Here is a 25,937-nt window from a genome sequence, read left to right as displayed (position 1 = left end):
GAAATTTCTTGATTTTTTTTTTAATGATTGGTGTCAGTAATTTAAATACTTAAAGTACAAATTTATTTGTATGTGTATTTAAAATTTTAAAAAAAACAAACTTCAGTACGTTAATAACACATTGGAGCCACCTTTAAAAATCAGAGTAGTGGTAGCTGAAATCCTTACAAACTAAATAAATTCCCACTTGTGGATGAATTTTCATAAGAAATATTCTGTACTCTGCTCTGCCAGGAGGACACCGTTGAATTAACGCATCTAACTTCTTTCAGTTGCTCTCTGATTCCTCCGCTGCTGACGCTTCCTGCTCGGGAGCCAATAGCAGGAGCAGGTCGCGGTCACATGCTTAACTCCAGTTTGCAGTATGTCGGACCTGTCTTGAAGAGAAGGTCAGTTTACTTTCCAATATAATTTTCTTCCGGCGCTGGGGTTTGACTTCGCTGCCAGTAAGTAATATCTGCAATTTTCACAGTGAAAGCTGTAACAGACTTTTCAACCAGTACGGCAGCAAGTCAGAAACAATCAAAGAAATCCAAGACATGAGTGTGTCTGCATGCAGCTGCACAGACTAGCATGTGGTGAAAATATAAAACACCGTAATTATGACACAACGTGGTGTAACGTTACGTTTTGAACGATTTGCCCAGTGCAATTGTAAAAGACACCCAAGTTGCACAACTTAACCCCAGAAATACTACTGTTGTAACTTCGTTTGTAGTTCCGCGTGAAGAAGTAGTACCGACACGATGTGTCTTTGCTCTGAAACGCTGGGGTGTAGCGTGTGTCAGGAATCCATAATAAAGCAAGTTTAAGGCTTTATATCCTTCTCATGACTGTAAAGTATCATCATTGACCAAGGGTCAGGCAATATATCAATATTTACCAAATATTGTTTCAATGTGATATGGTAAAGTGGATTTTTTTTCAGAATGGAGTGTTGTGTTACATTATTTTGCTGTTTGAATCAGTGCAAATTTAAATGAAATATTTTAAAATTGAGGGCTGCACGGTGGTGCAGTGGTTAGCACTGTGGCCTCACAGCAAGAACATTTCGGGTCATAGTCCCGGCTCGGGCACGGGATCTTTGTGTGTGGAGTCTCCATGTTCTCCCCGTGCCTGCGTGGGTTCTCTCCCGGTACTCCGGCTTCTTCCCACCGTCCAAAGACATGCAATTGGAGACGAGGCTGATTGATACTCTAAATCAGGGATGTCAAACTGATCCAGTGAACGGCGGGTGTGGCTGCAGGTTTTCATTCCAACCAAGCAAAAGCAACACCTGATCCAACAAATGAGCTGTGTGGACACAGCTTGATTGATTTAAGTTGAATCAGGTGTTGCTTTTCCTCGGTTGGAATGAAAACCTGCAGCCACACCGGCCGTTCACTGGATCAGTTTGACACCTGTGCTCTAAATTGACCGTAGGTGTGACTGTGAGTGTGAATGGTTGTCTGTCTCTATGTGTTGGCCCTGCGATGGACTGGCGACCTGTCCAGGGTGAACCCCGCCTCTTGCCTGTAGACGCTGGGAGAGGCTCCACCCCCCACCCCCCTCGACCCTTAATAATAGGAACAAGCGGAAGAAACTGGATGGATGGATGGATTTTAAAAATTGAGGGAAAAAAATCAGTTTCTCATTACCATTCAAGATCAATAAAGAAAGCAGAGTTTTAATATTAGATGTGATTATATAGACCTTATCAAATATCGTGATTTATGAATAGCATATTTTCACCCAACCTGATCAAGAGCTGCACTGTATGCTAAATCTTCACCTTAACAGTTATTCAAACCTCAATGTTGAGGGAGGACATGTGTATGACTGCTTCCGTACTGTGATTTTCAGTTTGTTGTAGTTACAATCGGGATCCCACCAGGGGTCACTGTCGAGTTTGACGAGCGAAGAATAGAAGACGGACGTTGATCTTCAGAGAGCTTGAGTGGGAGTGATTGTACTACTCTTGTCGTACGAGTTAGCCATCTCCACTGCAGGAGAATAGAGCCTGCCAACAGGTTGTGGGCCCAGGCTACGACGGATAATAGAGTTTGCTAGGAGTACATGTGGAATGCAAGCGGGAACTGCGGCAGTTACCACAACGAGCTAAAGTAGCAAGCTAACATCGGTGAGCCGAGGAAACGGCCGCTACACAGAGCTACTGAGATGGAGAAGAGCAGGTGGCCCACATTCACAGGACAGGCAGACGAAGAATAATAAATACACGTATATTAGTGGTTATTTAAATTATTATAAATTGGGGAAAAAAGAAATGCTGCATATTTCATAACTTTGCAGGTCAACTGAATGTGTGGGACCTAAATTTTCTGACTGCACACCAAAAAAATTAATTCCCAAATGGAAAATTATTTTTAACATGTTTTATTTACGGCTCAGTGGTGCACTGTGGTCTCACAGCAAGAAGCTTCCATTTGTGCAACTGTGATTTATTTGAAATAAAAATAAAAACTGCCTGCTGGATTTAAATTGACTGTGATTCTCTTTCTGCATGCAAGTTGAAAGTTATGCCAATAAAAAACACAAGTATTTATTCTAATAACAACTGTTCATTGGATGCTAATTTGGAGAATGGCGACTGTCTTGGTTGAAGTGGGAATCGTTCACGTTTGTGTTCCTGCATGTGTGAGTATGTGTGTTTTAGCACAAGTGAATTGAGACCAGGAAAATGAAATCCCAATTCCACTCTTTTCTAGAGCTGGGTATCAGCACTGACCTCCCGATACCATACCATTTTGATCCACTAGGTCCCAAGTCGATACGATTTCCGATGCGATTCGATACAATATATGATATGATATTTTAGTTATTGTCCCAATTTTGTTTTGGTAATGGAAGAGATTCTCATCGGACTAATGCTGTAAATTCAATTGTAAAAGTAACCCTCTAACCTGCTGCATAATTAAATATTCATATTTACATTGAGAACTGACCATTAAAGTAGTTATACAACATCATGCACTTTTTATTTAAATATAGGACCGACTGTCATTCAAAACAAAAGGGCAACTTCGACTTCCACAAACCGTCAGCAGCTCAGCAAGATGACTCGCGGTGTGGCGAGCGTCAATCGCCCGCGTTTGTAAAACGTGGGACATGAGGGACCAGTTACTGTCAGTGTAATGAGAGGTTACTGTCAAGTAGGAATCCGTAGCTCTGCTTGTCCAGCTGTCGCAAGCGATGGCAACTCTCTGCTGATTTCATTGCAGTTGTGACGTTGGTTTTAACATCTCTGTACATCTTTGAGATTGTGACTTGACTCAGTTGTTTTCGTGTCAGTAGCACATAGCGTGGTTCCAGTGTCTGGACGAGGGGTCTGAAGCCTACATTTTCTACCACATAGGGTGGTCTGAGATCCTTGCAGATAAAAATTGCCAGAGCCGAAGTGATGTTCTCTGCACATGGAGGCATGGATGGAAACTTCGTCCCAAATGCTTTCTCCAGCGAGGGTTGTTGCAGTGACTTGTAGTTTCCTGGTTGCTGAGTGTACACTTGGTGATGCCTCGTCAAATGGCTCCAGAGATTAGTTGTATTTCCGTTGTACTTAACTTCTACTTTGCACATTTTGCGAACAGCATTAGTTTTGTCAAGTTGGGTGCAGTTTTCTCACTTCTTAAAGCCGAAATGCTGCCAGACATCGGCACTTAATTTGCCGGAGATTAAAGGTGCACTTCCGCCATCTTGTTGTTCTCTGATCGGAGGCACATGGCCTGGATCTCGCGAGATCTGATAATCTGACTGCAATAATGTTGCACTACACACTAAATCCCGCGAGACTAAAGGGGCAAACAAAAACAAAAATAAACGGGTAAAATCGAATGCGTTTTAAAAGATCGATACTGGGATTTATGTATCGATAATCTTTCCTACAAATGTATATCGATAAAATATCGCTACATAGACATTTTAACCCACCTCTAGTGTTAACCAATGAGTGGTGGTATATTGAGCCAAATGATACTAACTATCGGAACTTCACGTCAGTTTGGACCATACAGGGTTGATAAGTTCAAGAACCAAGACTTTAACGGTGCAGCTCTTGATCGGGTGGGGTGAAAATATGTTATTCATAAATCGCGATATTCGGTAAGGTTAAAAATTCAAACAATATTTGGAAAATATTGATGTATTGCCTGACCCTTAATCAATGATGGTACTTTACAGTCATGACAAGGATATACAGCCTTGAACTTGCTTTATTATGGATATTATGGCGTCGGCGTCTGGGTAACCACAAATGCTCTACAGCGTCACTCGCGGCTGGCAGACCTAATTGCTCTTTCTGCAAAGTGCGGGACACAGGGGATTTGAATGGGGCTTAATGTGTTGATACTTGCGGCTGAAAAATCTATACTCTCTGGGGAAACAAAATATCGATATATATCGCGGAAACAATAAAATTGCTCAGACCTAATGACTGCAGCGCATGGCAGCGTGTCTGTGTTCATGCGTGGGTTTTTTTGTTTTGTTTTTCTGAGACTGCCAGAGATTTAATGCAGCTGCCCGCTGGGAAATGTTGATTTTGAAGTGTTTCTGCTCAAAGATAAAGAGGCGGAATCTGTCTGTCTCGATAATTGTTTTTGGCATTTAATACCAAGTAGGCAGCTTTTTAAAAACACTTTGTCATGGTGTTTTCACGCAGCACTTCCTAAATGTTTCTTAGCAGTTACTCTCTAGTCATTTATGTCCTTTAACGTTTCAGTTTATAGGCGCTCCTTTTTCCTCTTGACTGCATCAGTGTAACACATCTTTGATGATACTCACTGGCCCTCCACTTAAACTGAACTCCATCAGTTGGATGGAAAATCACATATTTTTGTATGTAATTTTTTTTCGGTACAATCAATAAATAACTAACAATATTCATAGGTCTGGGACTTTCAGGCTGAAACAAACCTTCAATCCACATATGAATATCGAATGAACACCCAGCAGGGTATTTTATTATTAATAGGAAGCCTTTGTCATTGAATTGAAGTTGTGGTAGTTACTGTTCAATACTCTAATTTGGTTTGTGTGTTTTCTTACGACAGCAGTGCATCATGGGCCGCCTGGACGGGAAAGTGATTGTGTTGTCAGCCGCCGCGCAGGGGATTGGACGTGCTGCCGCTATAGTAATGAGCTTTTTTAAGAACTTCTCACTGATTTATTTCCTACCAAATTACAAAAGAAAACAAATTACACAAGAAAACATTTATTCAACAGCTTGTTTTAGACAAATCAGAGCTGTTTGTGTGAGAAAGAGTGTGCGAGTGTGTTTCCTTATATATTACAATCATTTTTTTCTGTCACATATTTTATTGATGGTGATTTCCAGTTTATTTTACACCAAAATAATAAATCTAAGTACCACATAACCAGTTTTTTTTCTGTATATGATTAAGTTTTTTCTATTAATTATTCGAAGAACTGATTCATTATTTGATGTAGGAGAGGTTCTAAACATCCCCTCATCAATCCCTCCACATGCACTGTGGAACACAGCATCGTGTGATTGTTCAGGAGATGCGGCTTGAGGGGATTGTCTTTTCAAAGACAACAGAGCAAAACACTTGAATGTATCCCACACCTCTGTATATCTTGACGAGATATATATATGTATATGTATATATGTATGTATGTATGTGTGTGTGTGTGTGTGTGTGTATATATATATATATATATATATATATATATATATATATATGTCCCCTGCTCAAGATTGGGTCAGCATCTGTTCCATTCCTTTCAAGTGATGTCCTTTAGTGTGTGAAATGGGGTGTCACATCACAGGGATTTGTGTTTTCCGTGTAGTGTGTAGGAATTCAAAGGTTCCTGATTGTGTGAAGGGTCTGTGGGCATATTTCCATTTAGACCTGAACAGTTACCTTTGATATATGAGCCCCTCTCGTCACCACACTGACAGCAGACTGGATTTGAATCGAGAGTTGCGGGATTAAGGCCAGGAATGGAGTCTTGTTGTTGATCCAGCTAAACCTTTTCTTGTCATCAGCTGAGAAAATTTCATTCAAATGTTAAGACTCTCTCCCCGAATTTATTTTTCAGATGGAAAAATATTTTGTAGAATTAGAATTTGTCATGGGTTCATAACATTTTACTTCTTTACAAATGAACACAACTTGGTGTAAAGAATCTGACTGTATATTTGAACTTTAGGCATTTGCAAAGGAGGGCGCTCAAGTCACTGCAACAGACATTAACGGGGAGAAGCTGAAAGAGCTGGACGGCATCCAAGGTAGAGATCATCCTTTGAGGTCCGAGGCTGCCATCTGCTGGTTAACCACAGTGGTGGCTAAATGTCCTCCTTATTCCTTCAAAGTTCTTCATCTGACCTCAGTGCCCTGTTCGCTGTTTCTATTCTGTTCCGCTTGTGTCCATGAACGCATCATTTTACCTGCTGTTTTGATTATAAAAGTGCTTGTCAAAGCTCTCCACAGTTTCTTCTTCATTATCTTTTGTCAGTGAATTGTAAATTCATTTAATAGCATTTGTTTTTTCTTAACACTGTACCATCAACCACTGCTCATTACAGGCTTTAAACTGATTTTATTGCTTTGCATTTGCCTTTAACTGTGATCAGTTTGGATATTCTGCATCCATATTTCCCACATTTGTTTTTTCACTTTTTAAAAATGGCAATTCATCTGCTCACTGCGCAGTCTTTATCAGAACAAGTCCGTTTTATGAACGTGTTTTGAAAACTTATGTTTCCAGCCCCCATGACCCCTAACAGAACAAGCGGTCGAGGATGGAATGGAAAATTATATGGAAGAAATTTTGCAGATATATTTGGTGACCAAATCTAATCTCCCTTTAACTCACCTGTAGGCTATGACCTCGTCTTTTAGATTTTGAGGTCTGCAGGAGATCCAACAATGGCAAATCCAACACGCTCAACACATCTGTTGGTCGTTGTAATTTGTGCCAGAGAACATTTCATGATCAAAGCCCAGTGTTAGGGAGTTCTCTGCTCAGCTGAAGTCGACGTGTCTCAGATGACCCGATGCTCTACAGGAAGTGCAAAAGCTCTTTCTTGTCGATATGAACCCAAAAAGGTTTGAATTTGTTGACTTGGTAACTCCCCTGCTCTGTCAGCTACATCAGCTGCATCTTTCATTAACTACATATAATTACCAAATCAAATAGTTTTTAGGATTGTACGACCCTCAGTAATTGGAATGTTTCACCAAAGAAACAACTTTTTTCTGCCTGACAAACAGGGATCAGGACCAAAGTGGTGGATGTGACTCAGAGGGACCAAGTGGACGCGCTAGCTAAGGAACACGACCGTGTAGATGTTCTGTTCAATGTTGCGGGGTATGTATGTCCACTCTACCACCAAAAAGAGTAATACTCCTGATTTTATTATTGTCAACAAATCAAATAAATAAAAATAACAAAACTAACCGTAAACCATCGTATTCCCCTGAGACGCATAATTGCACTGGACAACCCGTTCCTCTATCCCTGTCAAAATAAGCTGAACATGAATACACAGTTTACCATTTTCTTCCTTGTTCGACCTGTATTAGCCTTATTGTTAAAATGACAATTGGGATACAACATAAAATCCCAGTTTTGGCCCCACGGTAGGCTCGTTTATCCACCTGCTGCTTAACTACATTTCTAAAATCCCCATACGTTGAGGTTTAACCCCCATTTGAACTTCTTGTCAATCTCCTTAACAAAGGTCTCTAAATTGTCACCTTTGAAGCTCAGTAAAATGATGAGCAGTTGTCATGGGATTTTGACCTACATTTTTTTTTTTTTTTTTGTCAGATAATTTGTATATCCTATTGGAATTGTCAGTTTTAACTCTAACAGAAGAGGTAGTTTACATTTTTTGTGAGTTCACCTTTCTACGCTGAAACTTGGTTGTATCTGAATGAATGTGGCATGCACAGGTTCGTGCACCATGGCTCCATCTTGGACTGCGAAGAGGCCGACTGGGACTTCACAATGAACGTGAATGTCCGAAGCATGTATCTCATGAGCAAAGCTTTCCTGCCTAAGGTGACCTTTACATACTTCGTCTTGTTACTAAGAGGACAAAATAGGTGCAGTTGCAAATTGAGCGACATATGCTTTTATTTTGTTGTCATCCTTTGTACGCTGGGATAAGCTGTATTACTCTGAGCCTGTGACATGGGAGGGCGGTGATCACTAATCCAGCTTTAGTTGCAAACTAACCAAACAGTCTCAAGGATGGAATTTTAACTTGATACATAAAATTCAAACCCAAGATTGTTACATCATTTTTAAACCCTCATTAAACTGATTTCATACCGTCCTCGTAATGTACTTTGTCATTGTAGATGTTGGCAAGAAAGTCAGGAAATATCATTAACATGGCATCTGTTGCGTCAAGCATAAAAGGTGAAGAACCCTCCTCAAATCGTTTGTCTGCATGTGCTTATATAACGAATATGCTCATTTAAAGAGACATTAAGTGGCTGAAGTATGAACATTGTAATCCTCTTATCTCCGATAATGGCCTTGCGTGAGTATACGAGTGACATATGTGTTTTCTTGTCACAGGTGTTGTGAACCGGTGTGTCTACAGTACCTCCAAGGCCGCAGTGATCGGGCTTACCAAATCTATCGCTGCCGATTTCATCGAGCAAGGCATTCGCTGTAACTGCGTTTGTCCTGGTGAGTGGGGAGCACCCTACAAAATAAAAGCACGTCACCATATCCTCTTGGTGCTCCTCAGTCATTGGTCTAAGTTGCTATATAAATCGATAAGAACTTGTAGTTGATATCCTTAAAAACAGATTATAGAGATGCTTGTCGGAAAACTGCAGGGCCTTTTCATATTTGAGGACATTTTGTTTTCTAAAGATAAATGTTTGTCCCTGCACAGCTTGTCTGAATAACTGCGGGACACACTAGTGGTGTATTTACCCATCGGGCTGAAAATACATGAATGAAACTCATCCAGTGACTCAAAGGCTTATCTGCATTAATGTCTTGAAGGAAAATACCAACTCTCCAGTGCCAGACAAGAGGACCGACCTGCTTCCTTCTATGTGCATGCATTAGGGAGGCGAGATCCAGAGTCCAGCTGACTGCTAGTTAGCTTAGCGCAATGAATTTTAATGGGTTGAAATGCTAGCATCCCATCACAAAAATCATTAAATACACTTTTCCTCAAAACTTTGTGTAACTGCATTAATATAAATAGGGTTTTGTGCAATATTTTCTGTGAGATAATGCAGAATTACAAGATTTTGTAATTGTAGAATAAGACACACAAGCAGAGTGGCTTAAATGCTGTGTATATTGATGTCACACTGTACTTCTTTAGAACCCATTGTGAGTTTGGCTGGCAAACCAAATGCTTGTTGTCATCAGAAGAACGACTGCTACTCATAATCATGGCCGACTTAGAGACGGTTACTATTGCTGTGCAAATCAAGACCATAAACCTTTTTAATGGCTTTTGACGGAGTTATGTCAACTCTTAACACTGGTTACTTTTCATTGCGCGAAGCTAACTAGCAGCCAGCCTGTCTCTGTGGGCCTCGGCTCCATAACGCAGCTCAGAGAAGATAACAGTATCTATCTTCCTGTCAGGTTCTGGGGAAGATGGGAGTATGATTTACTGGGAAATAGGAGAATTTTCCCCAAAAGTTGGTCTGTTCCTTTAAGTATTTTATAGTTTAAGGAGAACATTGAGTGTGCCCTATTCTATTTCGGCAGGCACTGTTGACACTCCATCACTGAGGGGTAGGATCCAAGCCCAACCTGACCCAGAACAGGTACTGAAGGTGTACTTACTGAATTATATGTTCCATTTTTCATTTGACACTAATCTCTGCCAGAGTCTTTAACAGTTTCTTTTGGTTTCAACGAGACGTCAGACATCCTGGTGGCTTGCAGTTGAAGATAACATATATCTTTAACTCCTCTCTGCAGGCTTATAAGGATTTCATGGCAAGACAGAAAACTGGCCGGATGTGTACTGCTGAAGAGGTTGCATACTTGTGTGTCTACCTTGCCTCAGATGAGGTGAGGGCTAACCTGCATGCATGTATATTGAGGACATGTCATGTCTGTATTTGTAACCTGGAGAGTTTACATTACAAAGTGCATATGTAAAGATAATCATATTTTAATCGATGAAGTTAAAGCTAATCCAAGCTTTAAACACTGTGTTTAAAATGCGGGAATGGAGGATGAGAGTTGTTGCTGCCTCTTCCCATTAAGCTCACTGCAAAGCTGCTGTTGATTTCTTATGGACTGTAACTTCCTGGTGTAATGATACGTGTGTCGGCTCCCCCACAGTCTGCTTATGTGACTGGAACGGAGCATATCATCGATGGAGGATGGAGACTCTAAAGAACATGACGCATCTTTGAATTTCATCTCACACCCCCTTTAATGCCACACCCTGAAACCTGGCACTGCTATTCCTCGAGGCACCAGCAAAGGCAAACTTTACATTGATCTTATGGGCGGTTGTTGAGATAATCAATTCACAAACAGTCACACACCTAAAAGATTTTGTATTCACTTTTGCAGATGGATGCAGCTGCTTCCTTTTAGATGAGTTTCCCTAAATTACACAATGTAGCATGATAACCATTTGATTAAGATTTTGTTATACAGCTTAGATCTGCTGCAGATGTGCCTGTGTAATGACAAATTACTGACAAATGTACATGTAATTACTCACAGTTAAAATATAATGATGTTACTACCCTGTTAGCAAGGCTAACTGTACATCTTTGCATTTCAATGTATTGTACCATGTTTGAATATCAATTAAAACGAGTTCCCCAACAGTCATCAGAGGGTTTTCCATTGAACCCAACTCCCTCCCCTCCTAACCAAACACTGGGGATAGACCTGCTCGGACATCTCTAATCCGCCTCATTTCCACTTCCCTCTCGGGCAAGCTGCCACGGAACTGCAGTCTATGATACTCAACAGGTTTTAACGATGTTTGCGATGTGAGGTGAGTGATTTTTCCACTCTTTAAAAATAAAGTATTTAAGGAATCCCGCCCTAAAGGTCAGGAATGCTTCCTAGCCAACTGCAGACACTCGACCGGGAGTTAACTTCACTACCAGCTGATGGTAACACCCCTCTAGGTACCCATTATCGGACAGGACGTTCTTGAAATTTAACCCGCATTCATTGTATTTATTTTAACATATATGCTGAGATTTAGTTTCGCTTTTCTCAACGAAATAAGTGTGTGGTTTACGGGTGTTCGAAAGCAACCCGGTCAAAACCCCAAGACATGAATAGCTTCTATGCTAGCGCTAGGTTATGGTTTCGTTAGCAGAAATGGTTCACTCAGCTGCAACCTGAGAGCACGAAGGTGCCGCACGTTGCTGTCTGACTGTAGCACAGCATGTTCTGTACCGTTCATGTGAAGACACTACTGGGTGTTAGTGTATGGTATTCGTTACTAGCGTTGTTATTGAAGCGTTAGTTGCCAAGGCGTCCGATGATGGAACCACCCACAGTCTCATGACACGTTCCTCTTGACCATTGAAATGGGGAAGATACTCGGTTATCAGTCCACGCCGCCGCTGTACGTGCGCGTAATATTCTCGTGCATGCCTTGAGTCACTCAGTACAGTGGTCAACACATCCAAAAGCCTGGATAATCCAACCTTGAACACTGGTTTAGTTACTTTAGCCCGGCTGTTGGCTAACGCCATAGATGAACAAGAGAATCCCAGTGGGACAGATTTGTTGGGTGCTGCGGCTGGATAAACCACTTGTTATAGCGTCCACATTAACCTAGTTCACTAGCTGAACTCGCCATATGGTTGAGCTGTAAGCGTTAATTAGCGGGGCCTGCTCACAATTGGATTAACTAAACGTCTGTTGCCATGAAGTTACTGTCAAAACACAGTAGTAGCCTTGGTTTCCCGTCAATTTCATGTCACCTCGTTGTGAATAACGCATGAGTAGCGTTAGCCGGGATCTAGACTTGGCACACGTGTGGTTTGAAGGGATACTCCACTCTAAAATGAACAATTCTGTTAATGCTAATGGAAGGTCAGGTTTCTTTTCAGTCTGCAGAACTGCTGGATTTTCACAGGAAAAGGCACCATCATAATTTCTCAAACAAAATTAAAAATCAAACAAACATAATGATACCATAAAATGTCTCTGTACTGTTTCTCAAAGTATCTTGAAGCCTCAACAAGCCAAGTTGTTTTGAATGCCTTTTTTTTTTTGGTTGCCATGTAGTCACTTGAGATGGGACAACACACAAGGGAATACAGAAATCACTACTGATATTATTCACGCACCGTCTTACTACTTGCGTAGATCCTACTGTGTATTGGAATAGAAAAGCCAGTCCATGTATGTTGTAACAGGAAGTAGTTTGTCTTGATTGTTAACTGTAAGTCAGAGCAGGAACGCCATGACCAAAAAGGAGCCTGCCATTATTTATTCAGGTGACATGCAAATATACTTGTCACTTTCACCAGGTGAATTTGAATGTGTCGATTGTTGTGTCTCTGTATTGAGCAAATCATTGGTTGGATGTATCAATTATTTTTTCCCTATTCAACAGTGATAGGGCTAACATACAGTACTTGTCTTTGGGCCATAAAAAATGTCAGCTCTCATCTTGAGTCCCTCCTTTTTTCAACGAAGAGTCAACCAAGTCAACCTCGGTGTTATCCCTGACTCAGATCTACCGTTTAGAAACCATTGCTTGCGTCAAAGGAATGATGTCAAAGTAAGACCTTGAGAAGCTAACTCACGCCTTTATTTCCTGTAGATTAGATTACTACATCGGTCTATTAATGGGCCTTTCAAAATAAGTTGATCGACCGAAACCAGGAAATATACTAAATTACACCAGTTTAAAAATCCTTACACTGGCTGCCTGTCAGTCAGAGAACTGATTGTAAAATCTTACTGCTTGAGTACAAATTGATTGTGACATGCTTGTGACAGATGAACTGCCTAGGACCCCCAAGGCATCTGGGACGGGCCTGCTGACTGTCCCAAGGGTTCAAACAAAAGCAGCATTTTGTTATTACGCAGCATGAACTTGGGACAACCTGCCAGATGATTTACAGACCCCGACAGTGACCGCTTTTCGATGTAAATTAAAACTTTTCCTCTTTTGAACTGCATACGCTGCCCTTCAATGACCGCAAACTTATTCTTAACTTATTTTGTCTGCTCTCCTCTTTTTTAAAAGTACATTATAAACCATTTCGTAATCAGTTTTATCTTTTTAAGTCTTTTTTTCCCTTTTATTATAAATCTGTCATATTTATTATAGGTTTTTTTTTATTGCTCTGTAAAGCTCGTTGAATTTCCCTTGTTTATGAAAAGCATTACACAAATAACACCAGTAAACATTTTTAATGCATTTGCCCTCTTTTATAAAAAGAAGTGCAGGTGGTTTACTAATGCTTTATAATGCCAACAAAATTATTTACACTGAATTAAGAATTAAATTAAAAAAGACAGAGTTGTGGTTGTCATACCAATTTAGATTGGAACAGAAAAAAAATATTGGATCTCTGCATCGCTAGTAAACAGCAACCCCATGACCTTCGGTAACCCGAGGCGTGTGTGAGGTGACTGTTTCATGCCATGCCAATTTTCACAGCTGCACTTATGGTACTGTTCTCCTCTGTTAAGTAAATAATTGTGTGTTTTTCTATTGATAAAACGGTGCTGTATGAATAGGAGCCTGCGGTCAGGGCTGGACGTACAGAAGCAGAAGTGAAGGGACAGCCTTCAATGGCCAACTCCACCCCTCAGCTAGATGTGCTGTGATAGAGGACAGAGCGGACCAGAGATACTGTAGCCAGCAGCCATGGAGGACAACCAGTCCAAACCTGCTACCCCAGAGCCGAGTCCCGCACCCAGTCCCGCACCCAGTCCCGCACCTAGTCCAGCGCCGAGTCCAGCTCCCAGCCCATTACTGGACAGAATCGCGTTACCGGCAGCAAATCATGTGGAGGTAGAGTTTTTATCTCTTTACATCCTGACAGAACTGAAAAGTGAGTTCATATATGAGACAGCAGACTGTTGCTTGGTATGAAAATGGTTTTATTTTTATACTCACTGTGACCAGAACATATTTTTACTCAAGTACTGTATCATGTTGTCCTTTACAAGAGTATTTACATTTTAGGAGAAAATGTAGTTTTACTCCATTACATTTTGAAAGGAAATATTGCACCTATTAACTCCTCTACATTTATCTGAAACTGTCAGTAGTCACTTTGAAAAGAAAGTCATCGTTTGTTTTTTTGGCAAAACCTGATGAAAACATGATGTACATTCAGATGTGATGTGTGACAACTTCAGGAGAACGTAATCAACTGGATAACTGCGAACTTTTATTGCGACCTTTACAGGTCAATGGTTAGAGGATTGTATGCTTTCAAGCACTGGGATGAACAAATATATATTTATACTTAAGTAAACTCAAAACCAAGTACTTCTTTTACTTAAGTAGAATTTCAAAAGCAGAAGTTTACATGAGAACAATTTTATCCAAGTATTATACTCTAATGAATTGTGCTCCAATAGTTGTTCATCGCTTGTTCCACTTAAACGAGAGTTAATTTCTATGCGCCTGGAGGCAAAGGCAAGACATTGACCCAACGTCCCCACCTGAGCAGTGACAAAGAATATGTGGGCAGTTATCACCTTGTTTAGTAACATACTATCTTCAGTTTGCTATTTGTCATGAAACTGTTGCCGATAATCTCCCGGTATGACACACCTCTGTGTCAACAAACGAAAGGGATCCAAGCTTGCGAAGGGATTGGCGATTGATTCGCTAAATGAAACACCGACTAGATTTCCATTGTTTTCGTTTTGACATTGATGCTTGCGCCAGTGTGAATCCTCAGATCTTAAGAGTTATATGACACCTCCATTATTTTGACTGCTCAGGTACTTTTGCAAGACTCAGATATTAATAAATGCCTGCACTATGGTCAATATTAGCAGTAAGAATCGGTTCAGCCATTCAGTATTAGGTTCAACAGTCTTTTCAGAAATGCAGGGAGCACAGCTTGTTTCTGTTTAACTAAATGTTTATAGTGTGCAAAAAAAAACTAAAAAAAAAAACTTGTGGGTGTCAGAATTAAAAGTTGATGTATTACTTGGTGGTTTTGTGACTTCTGGAAAGATGAAAAACATTTTGTCCACCAGACAAATCTGGTCACTGTCTTTTCACAGCACACCCTGCTTCTCTCTCCCTCTCCAGCACCTAAACGTGAACCAGATCCAGGTGGTGGTACGGCGCTGCTCCACTCCAAATGTTACCGAGGAAACCACATATTTTATTCCTCGCAACCCTGTGGTGGACGCTGGCACCAACACTGACCCGCCACTCGTCTGCTGCCCTTTACTTCACAGATTTTGCCCGTGTCCTCCAAGAGGCCTTCTGGCCTCGCTTATTACCAAATGTAAGCTGGATGTTGTTTGTTAAAAAGCTATGGGATGCTAGGAGGCTTCTTAGGATTGTTTAATACTTGAAGCTATATGTTAAATGTAATAGTTTTATTGAGAAATAAATATACGTGCAAAAGAGCTATTGGTGTTCATACCCTTTCACAGACCAATCATAGCTATGAACTCAAATTATATAAAAGCCCCATTTTCTCAAACATTTAAAGAAGTGGTTTGCAGTTACAACACAACGGACGTTCATTGCTACACCAATATTTGAAATACATGTAAAGTCCTGAATTAGTTAGTTAGTTAGTTTGTCGCTGACACATGATCAAACTAACATGAATCTATTGCATCCTCTGCAGTCCTTTTGGCAGCTGTTCTCTTTGGAGTGGTTTGGTCCATCACGGAGGACCAATGTCTCCCAGGGGGGAACCTGTTTGGCATCACCGTGCTTTTCATCTGCGCACTCATCGGTGGCAAATTAGTGGCTCTGATCCGTCTGCCCAGACTTCCACCGTTCCCTCCACTCCTTGGTAAGGTGTCACTGCGTTTGCTCTCACCCCCTTTACCACCTTTGATTTCTTATTTATTATATGGACTTCCTGTATGAAGGGGATATTTGGCAATGAAGTTGCAATATTGATATTGCTTGTTGACAAGGAAAATGCACAACATTTCTTTGAGTCATGAGTTACTTCATAGTGTCTCAGTCAATATTTCCCCCAGCTGTTGTAGCAGAGGTAAAGGTGAGGTTAGACGATTTCTTTTAACAAAAAGATTCTGATACAAATATGTCTAATCTACAGTTAGCACCAGAAATTGTGGTTCAGAAAAGAGTACAGAATTAATCAGAAGATGGTGTAAATGCTACAGGAATTTCTAGCAGTTAGAATTTAGGAATGGCAATGATTTGCCCTCTGACTGCAGCGCCGCTCAGATAAAAATCCAGGAAGCTGGAGCCACTCCTACCTTGTAAATAGCATCAAAAGGTAGTTAGAATATCCGCTGTGATGTGATGTGATAGATGGACTTGTTTTTCTCTATACTTCACTTTGCTGATATGTACTTCTGTACTTGGGGCAAAATATATTTAGACACTAAATTCCAGGAGGAATGCTGTGATGTCATGATTGTAGTCTGTCTTGCTAACCTTGTGTAGCCATGCAACATTTTTAAAACATTTACAATTAATGTAGTTATACTCTGTTGATATTCATCATTATTTAGCAAGTGCAGTAGTTGGATAATTACAATCATAAACTGAATAAATAGTGTGTAATATTGCAGTGTTCTTACTTGCGTTGCATGCAGGAAAAAACAGGTGAGACATGAAGTTTTAGAGCAGATTGAATTTTGTTAGCGGCGCTATTCTTTTCATAAGACAATGCTGAATCGTTCCACATCTGACCCGCGGTGTCTCAGGTATCCACTTTGAGTTCAAACGCCACATGTGAGCTGTTTCTTTAGACGTGTGGGAGAAGCTTGTGGAAGGATCTTATTTCCACTCTCACACCCTCTGCTCTGTTGCAGGTATGCTGCTGATGGGTCTCATGCTGAGAAACATCCCTGTTGTAACCACATGGGTGTTCATTGAACATAGGTGGTCTGCCTCACTGAGGAACATCGCATTGGCGGTCATACTGGCCAGAGCAGGTCTGGGACTGGATCCCTCGGTATGTTTCTTTAAACCCCATCTTTGAAGCATCTGAAGATGAATATCTGTGCCATCTTGAATTACTAATTCGTCACTGAGCTTAATTGTTACAAATCCCTGATTGATGTGTCTTCTGTCAGGCTCTGAAGAAACTCAAATCTGTGTGTTTGCGTGTGGCGATTGGACCCTGCATAATTGAGGCCTGCACCACAGCTCTGGTCTCTCACTTCCTCATGGACCTGCCCTGGGTGTGGGGCTTCATCCTCGGGTAAAGACAACACTGATTCCCCCTTTCCGTCTCTACATGTATGGGAAAGCTCTGTTTTAGTGATCATGTTTCCTTATGATGCAATCCTATATCAATTCTTAGATGATTTTATTCCTCAAACATTGTTGCAATAAAAAAAAAATCACACAATCTATTTTTTTCTTTTTTGCTATATGTATCATTTTGTTGTGAAACGTCTTTTTTTGAACTCACAAATGTAATCAAAATAGAATCTGAACTTTTTTTTCATTATTCCATGTCAAATGTGTTTGTCAGAAGCAGTAAATAACTTCTCAGTGTATAAATGTGTAAAAATGATCATAAAAGGTGTAAACACGTTGTATTGCTGAAGGGTTATCTGCATTCTCAAAGTGTTGTCCAGTGTGATCTCAGTTACAGGATAAGAAATAATGATAGTAATGTTAATGCTGTTGTATCTCTGGAAGTGACTTTGTAACAAAATCAATAACACTCCATCCCCTCCACGTTGTAGCTTCGTGCTCGGCGCTGTGTCACCAGCTGTGGTGGTTCCCTCCATGTTGCTGCTGCAGAAGGATGGTTACGGCGTGGAGCAGGGTATCCCCACGCTGCTGATGGCAGCCGGCAGCTTCGATGACATTCTCGCAATCACAGGCTTCACCACATGCCTGGGCATGGCCTTTGCCACAGGTAACCTATTGTTGGATGTGTTTGCACGTTTAGTGCAGTCAGCTCTTTTACTGTTATCTAACACACCTTATCTGCAGTGACCATCAACGCTGTCTAGTTTTCCAGAGAGTCAGCTAAGGGTCTGCTGAGTGCTCACATGAACAAGTTTTTCCTTTTTGTACCGAGCTACAGCCAGTTTTCTCCTTTGTGCACAACAACCAAAATTCAAAATCTTTGTCTTTTTACATCTCTATCAACATATTTTCAAAAGTTGTAGTTTTTTTGTTCATGCTGCTCAGTTCCTGTCCATCTTTGATGATCCCTCTAGGTTCCACTTGGTACAATCTGTTGAGAGGTGTGATGGAGGTCGCCGGTGGCTTGGTTGCTGGGCTTCTCCTTGGTTTCCTCATCCAATACTTTCCCAGTATTGACCAGGTTGGCATGTTATGGCAGCATTACCATTGTCATTACCACAATTACCACTGTCCCATCTATAGACCAATTGACAGCCTTGTGTGTGTATGAAGGAACAATAGAAAATAAAAATCACACGCATACTTCTGAGAGCTTGCAAAGAGTACGTAATATTGGCAAAAAATTAAAGGGAAATTCTGTGAATTAAGGATGTCCAGACCTATCAAATGTGACAGTACTCGCTTGACTCTGGTTTTCTTAGCCTGCCAATCTCAGCAAAGAATGTGTAGGAAGAAATAAGATGTGTAAAATATGTAACCACAGATATCTGTTGACACTTACAGTTGTATTAATATTTTCTTTCTTCATATCGATTTTTTTATTCTTATAGAAACACTTGGTGATGAAGCGATCCTTCTTTGTACTGGGCCTGTCTGTCTTTGCTGTGTTCGGCAGTGGTGTGGCTGGTTTTCCTGGATCTGGAGGCCTTTGCACCCTGGTGCTGGCATTTCTGGCTGGTCTTGGTTGGGGTGCAGAAAAGGTAATAACATGCATTGAGTACGTTGTGCAAATTTCTTAGCTTTTTATGGGCTGTTATCAACTCATCAAATAATTTATGTTCTTCAAAATATAGAGTGATAATTACTCTCTGCTGCATATCAAACACAGCCTCAGTAAAAAATGTTAACGTGTGTGTGTGTGTCCAGGCACGTGTGGAAGAAGTGGTTGGATGGACGTGGGATGTGTTCCAGCCACTTCTCTTCGGCCTGATTGGAGCAGAGATTCATGTTTCTGAGTTGAAGGGACACACAGTTGGTGAGACACCCCCCACCCCACACACACACACACACACACACACACACAGAAAACACACATAGACAAGTGGCTGAAATATCACTCTTTTCAAAATACGTATAGACTCCACCTTAGAGTTCCTTGGATTTACTCCTTTAATGTCTTCAAATAAGCTACTCTTTTCTGTGCTGGTAAAAAAAAAAAAGAACTGATCAGCCAGAGATCACTTTCATTGTATCACACTCCCCTGATTTCATCTTGTTTTGAATTTGAAGCATCATCTGGGATATTTTTGCTGTAGTGACTTGAACATTAAATTTTTTTTTTTTTTTTTTTGCTGAGGGACAAAATGGAACAAGAGTTATTGAAGAAAAAAAAAAGAGATTGGGTTTAATTTGTTTTATCTAGATGTAACTAATAATGTGGCATCTGTTTTGTTGTCTATGTGTCCAGGTTTGGGGATTGCCTCTCTTTTCATTGCCCTTGTGGTTCGGGTCCTGTTCACCTACGTCTGTGTGTTGTTTGCGGGCTTTAACTTGAGGGAGAAGATCTTCATAGCCCTCGCGTGGATGCCCAAAGCCACAGTGCAGGTATGTCCCAATAGAAGTGTCTGGATTAAACCCCCAAATACATGTCTCCAAGTCTGGCTAACTGTCATCATATCCTTGTTCGCAAAAGGCAGCTATAGGCTCAACAGCTCTGGACATGGCCAGATCAAAACAGGATGTGCTGCTGCAGAAGTATGGCATGGACGTCCTGACTGTGGCCGTGCTTGCCATCCTTCTCACAGCCCCTGTGGGAGCCCTCATCATAGGGCTGACTGGACCTTGCCTGCTACAAAAACCAAAGAACTCAGCCTGTGGTGAGCGAGTCAAACCGAATTTATCAGCCTTTTTCTTAGGTAGGTAAATTCCCTCTTTTCATCAGTTCAACACAGCCCAACACCGCTGTCCAACCTCGCCTTGTAGGTGCATCGAAGTAGTAAACACTTACTGTTCCAGTGTGATAGCTGCTTCCTCGTGAAGGTTTGCCAGCTTTAGTTTGGCTGTGACCCTGCAGTTAAACCCCTTTACATGCACATAACATTGGCACTGTCACTACTGCAGACGACATCCTTTCACTGAAGCTCCTCTCGTGTCTTCCAGGCACTGCAGCGGGAGGCGAAGACGACAGCGAAACTCCGATTACCTATGAGAGCACACTCTGACATCAACTGTCTTTATCCAGGGTACAGGGATCTTAAAAGGATAATTCTGAAATGCAGAAGACATAAGTCAACTGTGCATTTTGTTTGCTTCAAAGTATGTCCGCTTAACAGCTCTTGCGTCCTCCCATATGTAAGTTCATTTGTGACTCTAAATTGTTCTCAGCTCTGTGATTGGCTGGCACGCTGTCCAGGGCAGAGCCAGCCTCTAATGCAATGTCAGGTGGAATTGGCCTCAGCTCCTCACGACAGATAGATACGAATAAATAAGCACTTTGTGTACTCACTCTTTCCCGAACATCACTCTAACTCTCATTCACATTCAGACTGAGACGTCTCCTTGAGCAAAACTTCTGTTACATGCTCAGACACTTGTTTATCTCTGAGGGGATTTTTTTCCATGTAGTTACTTTGATGCAGACAAATGCTCAGTTGCATTGCAGTTGCTTTGTGAATGCTGTTCTTCTCTTTAGCTTTCTGTAAACATTTAGATGGGACAGCCCATGTTTTAAGATACCAGAATTATCCTTTAAAGAGACTTGAGTGTTGACACCTTGGATATTTCGAGCTTCCCTTTAGCCACCAAGTGGCTCTTTTTGTCTCGTTATCTCCAGTCTGCTCCTGCTGACCTGCAGGACATAAATTGTTTTTTTTTATTTATAGCCTCTGGTGATTTCCAGGCTGCAGGCTCCAAACAACCGACCCGCATCAAGAGTGTCTGCGTGGTCATGCTGGATGAACCGTAAATAAGAGTCGGTTTTGTTTCTGATCCCAAATGAACGTTCAATCAGTGTCATAAATGAGGTTCACTTTTTTTTTTTTTTTGTAAAGAAGATTCTATTTAAAGAAAATCAAAATCACTACATTTGGACCTGAGTGGTAATACTGTACGTTGTGCTGCAGCTAGTATCATTTTGAGAGTTAGTAATTCGTTGTGTATTAGATGTGTGTCTTGGTGAGGAAAAGGGTTTGTTTAGTATAAAAAAAAACTCAGGAAATGATTCCCATCTACTGTACTGAAACTTCTATCTCACCTGACACTTGTGTGCACTATGTCTTTCTCATATCTGGACAACGTTGGAGCCCATATGCTACCATTTAAACATCCTTTTATTAGCTACATTATGAAGGAAACATTCTTGTTGGTTACATTTTATTTTTACATAAGTATGCAGTGTAACTTGAAATGATTTTTATTTGTTTTGATGTATGTAAACTACTGAATGTAAATGTTTTGTGAGAATAATTAGCAGTTATTTATCACAATATAAAAAAAAATGAGCTTGAGGGTTTTTTGTTTTGTTTTTTTTACCAAATATGCTTTAAACAATAAACGTTAAAACCGACCTGTGGTTTTATAATATTAATATTGGAATATTCTGCAGATTTACAGAGCTCCCTTTAATGCAGCTGTAATCATTTTTGTGTATTATTAATTATTAACGTTTGATTTCAGAAGCCAACTAAAGCGTGGGAACCTCCAGAACATTTAGCACATGACTGCAGCCAGTCTTTTTTTAAGCTGTCAAGACCTCCCAACTTCTACTTTTAGATATCGCCATGTTTGTGGCATTTTAATATAAGCATCACTTTGCAGCCTGCATAAATGATTAAAAAGCTGCATGAACATCTGCTGTAAACTCGTCTTAAACTAGGCCTCGTTTGGAAAAATGATATTTTGAAAGGGATGTTAAATATATTTTTCACTTCATGGTGCAAAGGAAGAGATGAAGCTCGTGTTTAAACAACCATTCCTTTTCATATTCCAAATACAGAATACGTGTAGTAAATCTCATAGCATGAAAACAGATCTGACAATTGAAATCATTCATGTAAAAAAAAACCAAAACATTTTGCTGCTGAATACAGAGGGACAAAGGTCGTCAACTATTTACAGCCGTCGTGAGGATAAAGGCCCTATGGAGAACAGAGCAACAGTAATGCTAAAATAACTGCAATAAAGCGTATAGGGTAAACTATACAGTGTATCTGATTTGAAATGCTTGAGGGCAACAACATTATACATAATGCACAAATCAAATGATATAATATTGAAGGCCTTGAATAAAATGAATCTGTAAAATGATAGTCTCCAACATACACACAATAACTTAGAAAAGAACATTAAACCTCCTGAAAATGTGGATAACGTGGACATTTGGCGTACAGAAGCACAGGAAAGGCTGAAGTAATTCTGTATTATTATCCAAAATGAAGGCGTACAGTACTGCCCTTTTCTCCCCTTATGAATTTATATAATTGAAAGTCATGATAAAGTAACTGAGTATTTCAAGTGTTTCCCCTCAAAGTGGTCCCGGTGACGTAAGATCCCAAAAAAGAATGAAATTTAAAGATGCATAAAAGGCTCCAAATCACAAGTAAACTGCTGCCAAATAATTGCAAAATTAAAGGCCACAAAAATAGCAATACCTTCCTCACTGTACCACCATTTTTACATGATGAAACTATAATTGTGTGTCACCAGATAAGGTCCAGTTAAAAACTCCACATTTACAAGATATTGTAAAAAAAAAAAAAAAACCCAAAACAAAACAAATAACTAGACTAGAAAGTTTTAAGAGATGCCAACTACAGACATGGGAGAGTTGAGAGGAAAATGGTAGATTATAGTATTTTCTTTTTGAGTATGAGCGGTCCCACGTTGTCTCCAGTTAGCTCGTTGTGCTTTAAGTGGGACTTGTCACAGACAGGAAACTAAAAACAGGAAACAACTTAATATTAGCTGATCAGCAAGCTCCAGAAGCACTCAAATTTTACTTGTTGTAAAGTAAGACAAAAAAAAGAGTAGATGGCAAGAAGGAAAATTCACTGCAGTTTCTACAATAAAAAACATCAAAAGGACAGATAAACTCATAAAGATGAACGAGTCAACTTACAGTTTTAGAGCGCCAGCAGCGACAGTAGCACACATTTGCACTGTTCAGGTCCTCGATGTCTATTTCATTGACAACTTTGGGGTTCTCTTTCTGTATCTTTAGGTTAATGAGGCAGTCTCGCTGTTTCTTCTTCTTGGGCAGGAATGGGCGAATGGTCAGGTAACCCAGCAAAGCCAAAATACCCAGGAGAGGCAGCAACCGGAGCCACTCGGAAACTACAAACCCGTTACCACAGACAAAAGGTGAAGGGCACGACCATACATGACGAGACAGGATGGTGCTGCATATGCACAAGGGAAATGCTGACATTTTACACCACCAGTGGCTAAACAAAATTTACAAATATGTAAATATATAGAGGTTTAGAGAGGTCAGACTTTGGCTACACCTGCACCAGAGAGGTGAGAGCAGGGTACCATTACATCTGGTAGTTTGCCTCTAATCCGCATTCATGTTCTAGTATTATTGGTATCAGAAGAAGTATTGCATTTATGGTTATTGGGCTTGATAGCTTCTGAATTTTATCTCCCTGCAGTAGCTGCCAGGGCAAATACCACACAAAAGCCAGGCAAGTGCTTTGGGAATACCCATCCGACAGTCCACCAGGACTATTTAACTGTTATATAAGCTCCTGGGACCTTAAAAAACGGACAAATCAAAATTCAGTTGACACGCCTACTCTCATTTACAGTAAACCTGAAAACATCGACATGAACAGCCCAGAGTAAACCTTTTCACATTCACCAATGTAAGTCTTGCAGCCTGTGTGTTTAATCCATGTTTTTATTTTATTTTTCATTATTATTATTATTAATGAGTAAAAAAAAGTAAGGTGTTGTTTCTATGCACGGCCAGCTCAGCTTTTGCAGTTTTTTGGAGGATATTTTTGGGCAGTTGGTCAAAGGTCAAGCTGAAGTGGTTGATCACTGTCAAGATGGACTTTCACTTCAGTACTCTAAACCACTGACACCCCACTTATGTCTTACTCTATACCAGTACATTTTATTTTGTAAAATGATTCCAGTATTTCCTGAACTCTTATTTAAGAATTACAAATCAGCTATCTCATCAATCAGCCCATCTGTTCTGAGTCCAACAGGTAGAAGGGACGCAATGTGTGAGGGAGCATTGACATCCGGTCATGATAAAGTCCAGCAGAGGTAAATTATCCTGTTATTTGGATGCGAACAAGCAGTCAGGGCCTACTAAGGACAGAAACAACCATTTATGCCTCCTCTAGCTGAGGCCTACATATTATTTAGCATCACTTGATAAGATGACAAACTCAAAAGGAAGCTTGCCACGCTAAAGGAAAATACAGTATCATATTTCTAATCGCTCTCATTCACTGGGTATTCATTTACAGTGCAGAGGGTAGCGAGTGACTTACGAGGAAAAGAGTCTGAGGGTACAACTGATTTTTAGCCTGCATCACTCAGTTAGTTAATGGTACCGCTGGGCTACGAAATAAAACGATGAAAACCTGTGTGTGTGTGTGTGTGTGAGCGACAGGGAGACATCTAGGACGCTGACTTTCACTGCTCAGCTGTGAGCTGCATGCTAACAGGAGGTGAAGCTCCAAGTGTCCTCGATCAGACTTCACAAGTCATCTCACACAGGACAAACAGAAGTGCAACCCAGCTGCTATGTATTACCTGTTAACCTTGCAAACCCGCCGATAGTCTCCGGAAGCGGAAGTCTCTTGAGGTATGCTGGAAGCTGAATTTTTATTATCCTTGAAATTGTTTCTAAAACCATCTTGAACAGCTGAGAGCGGCAGGTTTCTGTGTTTGACTTGGATAGTTCCTGAGCTTCGTTTATGTCATTGCGCTAGTTTCTGAGCAGAGGCTGTCACCGGTAACGTAAACTCCTCCAATGAAAGTTGAAAAACACTAAGAAAATACGTATTGCTTTTCGTGAATACACGTAAAGACTCGTACCCTGCGACGTCACTGTGCGGAACCAATCAGCCTTAAAGGAGTTGGTGGCTTCTGATTGGAGAACAGTTTGAAGGCGGTGGTTTCTGCCTGCTTCACGGTTCTCGTCAACTTCAATTCTAACTCTTGTCAGTAAAAAGAACGAGTACCAGACTACTGGATACCTGGAGGAAGAGTTTTGATACGGACAGCTTGAATTGATACAAAAATATGCACTACACGTATTGCACTTTGATTATTTGTAATTCAAACGTATTGATTTAATTCATTCATGAAAAGCAATGACTAAAATGCGGTTCAGTTCTCACTCCTTCTGTTGTTGACTGTTAACAAAGCAACCAAACTTTCCATTATCCACAACCTCTGAAGTAAGTTTGTGACGTATTCCCAGTCGACCGATGTTCCATTTGACTGGTGTGATTCATGTGGAAACATTCTATCACTTCCACTCTAGGAGGGTACAGCAAACACAGCTATATTTTAAACCAGTCTGGATCTATTCGTCCAGTGTTCAAATTTTGAAAGTGGTACACCGTTCACTTTAGCAGAGGTTGAACAAATAACGTTCGCTAATCATGACTCGGCAGGTCAGGACCCCCGTATTCATGATTTCTTTCTGAAATAACACACTAGTTAGAATATGACCTTAACTAATCAGTCTTTCACCTGTGCTCTTGACCCTGCTATGACAAGTCAAAATGGA

At 40.6% G+C, this 25,937-nt stretch overlaps 3 protein-coding genes across 5 annotated transcripts; 2 read left to right on the top strand and 1 right to left on the bottom strand.

Moving 5' to 3' along the window:
* The first annotated feature begins 290 nt into the window (after positions 1–290).
* Positions 291–10,785, top strand: bdh2 (3-hydroxybutyrate dehydrogenase, type 2). Of its 2 annotated transcripts, none has more exons than XM_086211565.1 (10): positions 291–446; positions 5,043–5,123; positions 6,166–6,244; positions 7,230–7,326; positions 7,914–8,022; positions 8,325–8,385; positions 8,548–8,661; positions 9,712–9,770; positions 9,928–10,020; positions 10,297–10,785. In XM_086211565.1, exons 2-10 carry the CDS (start codon positions 5,052–5,054, stop codon positions 10,348–10,350), a joined length of 738 nt encoding a protein of 245 aa, XP_086067691.1. In that variant the 5' UTR covers positions 291–446; positions 5,043–5,051; the 3' UTR covers positions 10,351–10,785. The 2 variants fall into 2 exon arrangements, with proteins under 2 accessions (XP_086067691.1, XP_086067692.1); XM_086211566.1 differs by having other exon boundaries at positions 316–389.
* A 45-nt stretch (positions 10,786–10,830) lies between these two features.
* On the top strand, positions 10,831–21,741 carry LOC147257555 (sodium/hydrogen exchanger 9B2). Of its 2 annotated transcripts, none has more exons than XM_086211563.1 (13): positions 10,831–10,969; positions 13,690–13,966; positions 15,227–15,428; positions 15,780–15,950; positions 16,948–17,090; positions 17,212–17,339; positions 17,833–18,008; positions 18,316–18,422; positions 18,793–18,942; positions 19,109–19,217; positions 19,650–19,786; positions 19,875–20,058; positions 20,342–21,741. In XM_086211563.1, the coding sequence occupies exons 2-13, from the start codon at positions 13,820–13,822 to the stop codon at positions 20,401–20,403; spliced, it is 1,716 nt and encodes a 571-aa protein (XP_086067689.1). In that variant the 5' UTR covers positions 10,831–10,969; positions 13,690–13,819; the 3' UTR covers positions 20,404–21,741. The 2 variants fall into 2 exon arrangements, with proteins under 2 accessions (XP_086067689.1, XP_086067688.1); XM_086211562.1 differs by having other exon boundaries at positions 19,875–20,097; positions 20,342–21,740.
* A 1,187-nt stretch (positions 21,742–22,928) lies between these two features.
* cisd2 (CDGSH iron sulfur domain 2) lies at positions 22,929–25,164 on the bottom strand. Its single transcript, XM_086211567.1, has 3 exons — positions 24,953–25,164; positions 23,298–23,512; positions 22,929–23,115 (listed from the first exon to the last, which is right to left on the bottom strand). Exons 1-3 carry the CDS (start codon positions 25,053–25,055, stop codon positions 23,026–23,028), a joined length of 408 nt encoding a protein of 135 aa, XP_086067693.1. The 5' UTR covers positions 25,056–25,164; the 3' UTR covers positions 22,929–23,025.
* Positions 25,165–25,937: the final 773 nt, after the last annotated feature.

Source organism: Aulostomus chinensis, chromosome 8, assembly GCF_037954235.1.
Source record: "Aulostomus chinensis isolate RoL2024-O1b breed Wild chromosome 8, RoL_Achi_v1.0, whole genome shotgun sequence".
In the NCBI taxonomy this organism is placed as follows: Eukaryota; Metazoa; Chordata; class Actinopteri; order Syngnathiformes; family Aulostomidae; genus Aulostomus; species Aulostomus chinensis.
This window is presented reverse-complemented; position numbering and strand designations above follow the sequence as displayed.